The 10,173-nt window shown below is 45.6% G+C and overlaps 2 protein-coding genes across 6 annotated transcripts in view; both read left to right on the top strand.

Moving 5' to 3' along the window:
* Positions 1-4,194, top strand: part of nap1l1 (nucleosome assembly protein 1-like 1) — a 34,108-nt gene extending 29,914 nt beyond the window's left edge. For all 5 annotated transcript variants that reach the window (XM_080757850.1, XM_080757848.1, XM_080757851.1 and 2 more), the window contains one exon: positions 1,821-4,194. Coding sequence is in view for 4 of the 5 variants with exons in the window: in XM_080757848.1 (XP_080613974.1) it covers positions 1,821-1,859 (39 nt within the window). In the remaining variant the exon portion in view is untranslated. The remainder of the gene's footprint in view (positions 1-1,820) is intronic.
* A 1,557-nt stretch (positions 4,195-5,751) lies between these two features.
* Positions 5,752-9,332, top strand: phlda1 (pleckstrin homology-like domain, family A, member 1). Its single transcript, XM_080757454.1, has 2 exons — positions 5,752-6,532; positions 7,602-9,332. Exon 1 carries the CDS (start codon positions 5,987-5,989, stop codon positions 6,488-6,490), a length of 504 nt encoding a protein of 167 aa, XP_080613580.1. The 5' UTR covers positions 5,752-5,986; the 3' UTR covers positions 6,491-6,532; positions 7,602-9,332.
* The last annotated feature ends 841 nt before the right edge of the window (positions 9,333-10,173 follow it).

Below are 10,173 nucleotides of genomic sequence, written 5' to 3' on the forward strand. Positions count from 1 at the left end.
CGTCTACGCTCCTGTATTTTAACATAACATATTATGGTGGTACTTGGTGAGCCAGATATTTCTGAGGTGGTACTACTTGTAAAAAGGTTGATCGGGTTAAATTGCCGATCACCGATCTCGTCATTTGGAGTAAAAATTGGCCCATTTTAAATCCGTGGCCGATCGATCGGAGCAACTCTAGCAAATACTATGAAAATAAATGACGGCCATGTTGTGTCATAAAATAAAGAGTTTTCCTTGACTCTAAAGAAGCATCCGTGAAGGTAACGTCGTACTAATGGATCTGAATGTGTCAGAGCCGGGGAGCCAGCACCAAAAGATTGAGAGGACCTGATGGGTCATGACATACTTTGTATTTGTGTTTTTTTTTTTCTATTCACTTGGTCATTAAGGTCCACAGAATGAGAGGTCTGCTCTGCCGGAAATATCACAAAAAAGGAGTTGTGGCCATTTTTGTATACCACACCATAGACAACCAATATAAGGCAAAATGTCATCATGCTGTAGCATGCGAATTTTGCCCAGACCGGCCCACCACAACCAGCGCGCAGATAGCAGAAACTCTACCGCCCGCTCCGTCGCGGCACACACGCAAACAAACAAGCCCTAATGCCACCACTTTTACAGAACAACATAGGCCTAAATGCCCCGGGAAAATGCCCTGTGGCCACTCCAGCCCAGTATGATGACATTTTGCCTTATATTGGTTGTCTATGGTTGGGTATACAAAACTTTTTTTCGCGATGTTTCCTGCAGAGCAGACCTCTCATTCTGTGGACCTTAAAGACCAAGTGAATGGAAAAAAGTCATGTCATGACGTCACAGGGTAATCCTTAACCGCTTTTGGGCCTGTGGCTCCCCGGCTAGGGCTATGTTGTGTTTACTGTGCTCCCGTCATATTTGAGACTCCTGTTCTTCCTGTCAAAGTTTCCCAACCATGGTTCTTAAGATTCCACAACCTTGTTTTCCAGTAGTAACAAGAAGTTAAACCTTTACTCTGCAACCAAGATCTAAAGGAAGTCCCACCACTGGCACACTGAAAGCGCCGTTGATGCGAGTCTGCCTGTTCACACCCAATCCATCTTATGGAGCACATTTAAAACACTGTTGAACCAATGTTCAATGTGCTGTACATGTCCCTTTTTTAACAAAAGAAACTTTACTTGTATTTCTAGAAGGTCAAACCAATGAACACATTGGTTCACATACAGTATGCACACACGGCCGAGGGCCATGGTTTGGTCACTTTGAATGTGTTGCACAGTGGCTTGGCTTTTGATTGTTCCCAGTAGAGCCCGACTGATGCCAGATTTTTGGGGTTCCGATCTCAATTTTGGAGTCTTAGACCACCCATGTTTTGACCAAGATTATTTTTTGTAGTATTCTATTTAACTTGTAAGCAACCTCATGAATGAAAAACTAAACTTTTTGATAGATGGAAACTTATTTAACACATCTTTAGAAAAATGGCAGATCTACAAGCTCGGGAATACATCACCAAGCACTGTGAGCTTGTAGAAATGCTACTTTTAATATTCCATAACTTAAAATCTTCTTTGAAATCTTCTTTCGGTATCCTCCGGCTGGACATGCCCAAATTCGAGATATACCAAGCCGAAAGTGGTTGTAAAGAAACCATCTGCTGCATATTGCAATAATATCGGGACAGACTGATGGATCGCGTATCCGTCGGGCTCTGTTTTCTGTTTGACGGGTGTGTGTGTGCGCGCGTGTGTGTAGTTGTGTACGTGAGTGTGTAAAAATGTAGATTGCCGTTCCTTGACCAACACTCTCTTCCACATTTCTGTGGTCTCTTGCAGAAAGACGCAAACCCACCGGCTGAGTGCAAGCAGCAGTGAAACCTGCCCACCCAACACCAACACCACCACCCACACCACCACTCGACATACCCCCTCCGACGGCCTTGAGGATCAACTGCACAGTAACGGCTTCTCAAAAAACAAATCTGAAAAAATAATAAACAGAAACCAAAAGGAGAGAGAAAAAAACAACATAGTTACTTACGCCTTATAATAATGTTTTGTATTTTTCTTGGTAGAAGAAATAATTTGAAAAAAAGAGGAAAAAAAAAAGTTTGAAGATTTTTGTTACGAAAACTCATGGTAATATACTGGGGAGCTGTGGCTCGACATGCATAGTATTTTACTAGACCTATTATATGTTTTTCTCCACCTCCTCTGTACAGTATAGTTAGACTGCAGAACCCCTCTCCCTTCAAAAGAAGAAGAAAAAAAAAAGCATGACTGTTTTTTTTTCTCACTGCTAAACTAGTTTGGGTTCTCGTGGAGTCTTTTGTTGTATTTGCTCTTAGACAACAGCTGTGAATTAGACGGCAACGTTACGCGGCAACTTGAAATAAGCCCAATACATGACCCCCCCCCCCACCCCACCCCCTCCTGCTACAAGTTCCAGGTTTAGTAGGAAAGAGGTTAAAACGTGAGTACTTTTCGTCGTTAGCAGGGTGGGTCCTTAGCACTTGGTCACAGCAAATGAGGTGTATCGGGTTCTTATCTAGGGAAGGAGAGAACCAGACGTGTGAAGGAACGGTTGCATCCTGCGGTTCGGGGCTAATCTAATCGGGCCATGTATGACATTTTGGAGCGCTTTTAGTTTTCTCTTTGGACCACCTCTTTGCCATCATATTTAACCTACTTTCCACTCTTTGATACATTCCAGTAAGCAGACTGGCAGGCATGGGAAGTAAAAGGGGTCCGTTCCACCTATCCGGCTCAACGGGACCCCCACTCTAGTCTAAACGAAACTGAACCATGTGTTGGCGCTGCTAAAAAAAACTGAGCAAAGGATGAAGTCTGCCACCGTATTCCACCCTTGCCTAATGTTGTCTTGACTTCGTTCATCCCCCCCCATGACCACCACCTCTGCAGACCCCCCCCCACCAGACCCCATGGCTTGTTTGTGGCCCAGTCAGGACTCTCTCTTTAACATTCCAGAGAATTCTTTTTTTTTGATGAGCGGTGACTTGACAGTTTTGAGGGCTGGCCAGTAGGGGGCCCCCCAAGCCCACCATGTTTGTTTCTGAGGCTTCTCTCCTCACACACTAAACTGTAGGACCTGCGGTTGTGTTTTGACTGTTGTCTTTTCTATAATAGCACTTTGTACTACTGTGTGGTCGCTCGGTGTACCAGTGGTGTCTTCTTCCTTCTCTGTCAACGAACGGGTTAGCTGTTCCCCAGTAATTCCGTGTGTGCAAATCTCACCAAGAGCAGCACTTTTGTTTGACGGCAGTAAATCCAACGTGTCACACCTCTGGGCAGGGGAACCACCAGTCCAACTCCCCCTCCACCACCACCACCCTCCCTGTCCCGGTGGGGGTATTTTGACTTGGATCCACTATTTCTTTTTTGGTGCGCGAAACCGCATGCAACCAAGTATATCGAGCCTTTAAGTGTAAAACTGAAAGCTCTCGTTATGGAAGAGAAGGGTCCAAATTGAAGCATCTGGTGTAGATTAGACATGCCTTTTTATTTTTTACCAACACAAAACTCTTTATTTTTGACATGTGGGACTGACTGAAGTAAGACTGGGTGGCACATCATGGCACTGCCCATCGGCCTGAACAGCCGAGGGCGTGTTTCACTTCTATCACTGTGAAGGAACGTATACAGTCTAAATGCAGTCTCTGTGGTCAAACCCCCCCCGACCCCCTCCCTTATTGTGCGTAGCCCACTCCTCTACCCAGCAGGCCACACTGAAGCATGTCAGAGCAATACTTAAGGAGTCAGGGACATTGTGAAGAGTCAGGGAAGGGGGGTTGCATTGTGAAGAGTCAGGGAGGAGGGTTGCATTGTGAAGAGTCGGGGAGGGGGGTTCCATTGTGAAGTAAGAGTAGCGAAAGAACCCATATACCCACTGCATCCTTATTATGCCTTTTTAGTTGTAATAACTTATGTTCAGTTCATGTCGGTTGGCATAGTGTCCAGTGTCAGCCTCTCGCTGTCACACCCAAGTGGAGAGCCAGGGTACTTTACACATTTTGCTGGGAGACGGGAGACCTCAAATCTGTTTATTTTGGAAAGGGTGCAACAGGATTCTGTTTGGCTCCTTTTTTTCATTTTTCTTTTTAGCAGCTGTTGTCAAAGCGAAATGCTATGCTAAAAATAAAATAAAATGTACTCAATAACTGTTCGTGTATGAATAAATTGGTTCAACGTGGTTTCTGTTGTGGTTAATTTGTTTTTGATGATTGCGTTTGTGGTTAAATATATTTAATGAGAAGTTATAAATGGCCTATACCTCCGATTAATATGATTATCTTGTATCTGATACAATTTAGGAATAGTTCATGTAGATGGAAGTGTGCCTTTAGAACTTTTTATATTTGCTAATCGCTTTCAATCACGTTATGGATCTTTATTGAATAGCTTGCTGCACAGTTCAAGAGTGGTACAATTAAGGTTAATCCTGCCAACTGAAACGGTTTAATTAATACCATGTCTCAACCTACAACTCATCCAAGCTGAAATCGCACACTTTAACACATTAGTGTTCCTCAAAGCTGTTCCAAATGGACCCTTATACAGGTCTGGAACTCTGATGTGTGTGTGTGTGTGTGTGTGTGTGTGTGTATAACACAAGTGGACCAAAATGGACCCATTTGTACTGTACTGTCTGAGTCATGGTGGGGCCGGGGGTCCTTGAAATAAAAACGTTTCGGAACCACTGCGCTATAGCCGATCATTTGTATTAAGCATCCTTATAAATGCATGCACAAGACACGTATTGTATTAAGCATTATAGTCTATTATTGCATGTCTAAGGCAGTGGTTCCCAAACTTTTTCATGTCAACGACCCCCAAATTGACATGAAATTGACATTGCAGGCCCCCATTTGAAGAGATATGCCAGGGACCCCCCCCCCCCATAAGACTTTCACGGCTATAGCAGTGATTCTCAACCCGTTTCATTTCATGGACCCCCAGTTTGGCATGCATTAGTCTACAGACCCCCTTTTAATGGCATTTCTATATCTGGGACCCCCAATTTATATTGTAAAATCGATGTTAATTTAGCGGGTCCATTTGGTTCCATTTGTACACGTGTTGGAGACCCATAAGGGTCAAGGACCCCTGGGAGTCCCCGGACCCCACTTTGGGAACCACTGCTATAAGGCAACAGGAGTAGCAGTCTGAAGTGTGCAACGCTTTGATTACCAATACGAATAAATGTATCGATTTTACAATCCATTAAACCGTGTTTCATTTAATTCATTATTACTCCCTATCCGTTGCGACTACCTATTAAAACTCGGGCCAGGACTGGAGCCCCCACTGTGACATTGAAAAATCAGTGGATGTCACACAGGGGCCGGTCCGCGGCTCCACAAAACCAGTGGATGTAAGTCACACGTCCGTCCGTCCGTCCGCCGCTCCACGCTGACACATGAGCCCAGTGGATGTCACACAGGGGGCGGTCCGTCCGCCGCTCCACGCTGACACATGAGCCCAGTGGATGTCACACAGGGGGCGGTCCGTCCGCCGCTCCACGCGGACACCACATGAGCCCAGTGGATGTCACACAGGGGGCGGTCCGTCCGCCGCTCCACGCTGACACATGAGCCCAGTGGATGTCACACAGGGGGCGGTCCGTCCGCCGCTCCACGCGGACACCACATGAGCCCAGTGGATGTCACACAGGGGGCGGTCCGTCCGCCGCTCCACGCTGACAAAACCCCAATCACAACGTGCGGAGCAGCCAGTAGCCACTCTATAGTGCCGCCTGCCAAGCGGACGACCTCCCGACGCTCTGCAGGGGAAACACTTCACACGCCTCGGCTTGTTCACTACACACACACACGGACCACCGCTCTCCTCTCCCACCCACCGGCACCGCAGTGATCCCCACAGCAGCGTCCGATGCCTTCACCTGGGCGAGGGGGAGGATAAGCATCCAGAATAATAAGACGCGGAGGAGGAGACCACCGTTTGGTGTTTTAAACTACGCCAGGATGCTGGAGAACGGAGTGGGCAAGATCTTCAAAGAGGGTCTGCTGGAGAAGCGGAGCGACGGGCTGCTGCAGCTGTGGAAGAAGAAGCACTGCGTCCTCACCGAGGACGGCGTGCTGCTGCTGCCGCCGAAGCAGCACGACCACCACCCGCAGCACCACCATCACCACCACCACGGGGGAGGAGGAGGAGGAGGAGGAGGAGGAGGAGGGGGCGACACGGGCAAGATCAAGGAGCTGCACTTCGCCAACATGAAGACGGTGGACTGCGTCGAGAGGAAAGGGAAATACGTGTACTTCACGGTGGTCATGGCGGAGGGCCGGGAGATAGATTTCAGGTGTCCGCAGGACGAGGGCTGGAACGCGGAGATAACTTTGCAGATGGTGCAGTACAAGAACAGACAGGCCATCCTGGCGGTGAAGTCGACCCGGCAGAAGCAGCACCTGCTCGTGGTGCAGATCCCGCCGGGGCAGAAGATGGCTCGCATCTCGCCGAACGTTGCGTGACCCTCGCCGGCCGGCCGCTGCTTTGGATATTCGCCATTTGCGGTAAGACAATCCATCCATCCATCCCGAAATATGGATCTCCCTCTCGGCGCGGCTTCCTTGCTTGCAGGGCCCGCTTTAGTTATCCTCACAGGGGGTGAAAATCCCCCCACGGCCAAATCGCTTGGATATACATCGCCTTCATGGCACCGACCGTTTGATCTTTGACGAGCCTCAGGGTTCTCTGGTTACCGAGAACACGGCTTTACGCACCGGTGTTGATGGAGACAGCTTTTTAGAAAGGCAGCTAAGATGTCATTATTCTTTATAATGCTTGTTTTATGCATTCATAGCCCAGTATAATCTGCGACGAAAGACTAATGCATAAGTACATTGATCAAAATTTTTAAACCCTGGTGCGTGGGTGATTTAATTTAGTGTGTGAATGATGAGATCCCAAATTACGCATCATTCAAGGCGCACAGAGTTATTATTCCATGCACACTTCAAACGCTGTCAGTCAGTCTGTCGACATCCCCCCCCCCCCCCACACACACACACACACACACACACACACACTTTGCTGCTCTCCAGATGTTGTAATGTCCCCTATTCTCTCACTAGCTGAAGTAGCCTACATCAGCGATGTGCCAGGGACCCCCATAAGAGATCTTTACAGCTATAGCAGTGATTTTCAACTATTTTCATTTCAAAGACCCCCCCCAGTTTGACATGCATCCCATGCCATTTCTATCTCTGAGATCCCAATGTATATTGTAAAATCAATGTTAATTAAACTCTGAGAGTATCAGAGTCTAGGTTACAAACTATAATTTAGCTGGGGACCCCCTGGAACTCCCTCAAGGACCCCTGGGGGTCCCCGGGCCCCCACTTTGGGAACCACTGGCCTACGTGACATAACACATAATAATAGCAAGCCTGTGATGTTGTGATGAGGTAACAAACATTGCTAACGTAACGTTAGTGGTGATGTCCTCCCATGGCTTCTATGTAATGCAATCAATGTATTTATTTATTGGAGGAGATTTCAATGTGAGACCTGGTGTTCTTGTTATTTGCTCATGTCCTACAGTCAGTCGGTCAGTGTTAATTGATTGCACTACATCCACAGGCTAATTGGACATTTCAACAGGAGGATCCACGTAGAACCTGGCTGTACGTCGCTTCACAATCGAGACGAGAACCATCTGCCAGGAACCACCGTCCTCTTCCATTTAGTGATTTTTCCCCGAGATGATCAGCATCCTTCTCCTCGATTCCATTTTTTTCCAATATAGACTTCTTACAAAAAAAAAACCCACACAAAAACACAAACAGACTGATGGACAAAGCATGAGAAAACCCTTGTATTTCCACGTGCAATGGTATATCTCTTACAGTATTTATTAGATGTGTATATATTTTTTATCCAGGTGTTATGTCATTGATGATGAATGTACAGTATGGTTGTTAGTTGGAAGTATATGCTTAGAGGTTCATATCCTGTGTTATAAAACAAATTCCATTGGAAATAAGCCTAGTGACTGTTTAGTTGGATTTAATGTAGTTACTCATTTCAGCCGTCCACATACCTTCTGATATAATTTTCTTTTGAGAGAAATGTGTCCATTCTGGGTGGGAACCCCTTTTGGTGTTTTAACTAAACGTTATGTTATACTTTAGCTATTGAAAAATAGCAGATCTTGTAGGTCTGCTATTTTTGAAAAATCGTGAAAATGCGGCACAAATCTTTGAATATATATTCTTTCAGAAGAAGACTTTTTTGTTTTTGACATCAGGCCTAAATGGGTTAAAACACAACATTGTTATCATTTTAAATTGAACCAAAGACTCATGCATTTTCCTCTATTGTGCAGATACGATGGGATACCCAATTGAGCTATAGCCCTATGTATTATTTGATTGCTTGTTTGATTTATAATTGCAATATATCATCTCAATTGTATACCAGCAACCAGCGTTGGTTATATGTATCGTAGACTATTTAATTCCTTTGCTTTTGTATTGAGTCTTAAATCTGCGAAAGTTCCATAATATGGAGCTTTTTTATTGATTCTCTTTCTCCAGCTCCTCTGAGGCTGAGCTGAAACAAACCGAGTCAGCTTTGAGAGTAATAATGGATACAGATACACTGCAGACAATGTGTGAGATGATTCCCCTAAATGGGCTGATGAGCTTTCAGTATTATTTGCATATCGTCGCTGTCCGGAGGAAACCTCATAACTCAATTTTTGATTGTTTTGATGTTTTATCCATAAATCAGTTTTATTGAACACAGTTTTTAATTACACCCTTTTTAAATGGAAAGTAGTAAAAAAATGCATTGCACAAAACCTATTAACTCCATTGGACCCTCAAACTGTCTGCTAAAACAGCCAACTCCACCACCTCTCTCCTCATGCAAGTAATTCACAATATCTAATGTCACAACACCAACTTTGATGAGGCAGTATTGCATTTTAAAAAATAATACAAGGTTTTATTAATTTCCTTAAAAATGTATATTTTTAATTTCCTTAATGTATTTATGAGGTTTCCTCTGGACAGCAGAGATATATGGAAACGACATCATGTTAGAAAAGTGGCTGATGCTCTGGCACGTGTTGTTTTCCTGTGGCCGGGGGTGTGCGACCCATCTGCGAGGCCCCTAAAACTCGGCCAGTGCATCACCACCCTATCACGTGTCTCCATGTCATCGCCACCGCCATCGCACAAGCAGAGTGATAGCGGTGCCCTTTATTGAATACTAACTGTGGAGCAATGCTTCCCCGAACAGAACACATGCCTCAACGCTGCCATCATCATCCCTCATACCCAGTTCTAAGCTGTGCCCTTTATACAGCCACTCCAGCTGATTGTCTGAATGTGTGAGCTCTGTTTTCATACCTCTGAAAATATACATTCCATTTCAAATGAACAGCGCCTCGTGTGATTTCTCAAAAAAAAAAAAGCAGCTTATAGACCGAAACTTGCATTATCTGTTCTCCACTCCACTTAAACCCTATTATACTTCGAGTGGAGTTCATAGAATAGCGATGCTAGGGTTCATGTGGTTAAATTAGCTGTTTAACTGTTGCTTGCTGTCGTCGGTCTCGACCCTTTCATGCTGTACAACCGACCGTTGAACTTGTCACCCCCTTTTCCTGCAGCTAAAAGTGGAAGCTGAGGAGAATATGGTTTCGCTGCCAACTGCTGCCACGGAGATAAACCGCCAGACTAATGTCAAATGCACACGTGTCTCTCCAGCTCTATCTCCCTTCCAAATTCGAAAACTCTATTAAACTCGGGCCAGGGTAGAAATGCAGATGACGGCATCACTTTTGACACATCTGCATGCCAGAAGGGTGCCCGCTGCCAGTTAGCAGTGGAATGGGGCCCGCACTTGTCCCCTCTGACTGTCACTATATGAATGCTGTGAAGCCTGACATGGAGAGAGATTATTCTCTGGCACGACAAATGTCATGCCGACCTTCCTTAAATAGACTACTTCCTGTTTCGTTTGCGCTTCATGAGGATCTGGAAGTAATAGGTTTGGTGTCAAGAGGTTCTTCTGTTAAAGGGCCTCTGGGTTGTGGCGTGCTACCCAGATAATCTGTAAGAAGTACTGTAAATATCCTGAGGCAAAGAAAGCAGCATGCAAGTTGGCCAATTCAGTTAAGCTCCATCTTGGCATGTGGGTTTCC

This window comes from Protomyctophum bolini (assembly GCF_963924005.1).
Source record: "Protomyctophum bolini genome assembly, chromosome: 23".
Classification (NCBI taxonomy): domain Eukaryota; kingdom Metazoa; phylum Chordata; class Actinopteri; order Myctophiformes; family Myctophidae; genus Protomyctophum; species Protomyctophum bolini.

Coding starts and splice junctions, on each gene's coding strand:
- phlda1 (XM_080757454.1), top strand. CDS start 5,987: ATGCTGGAGAACGGAGTGGGCAAGATCTTCAAAGAGGGTCTGCTGGAG.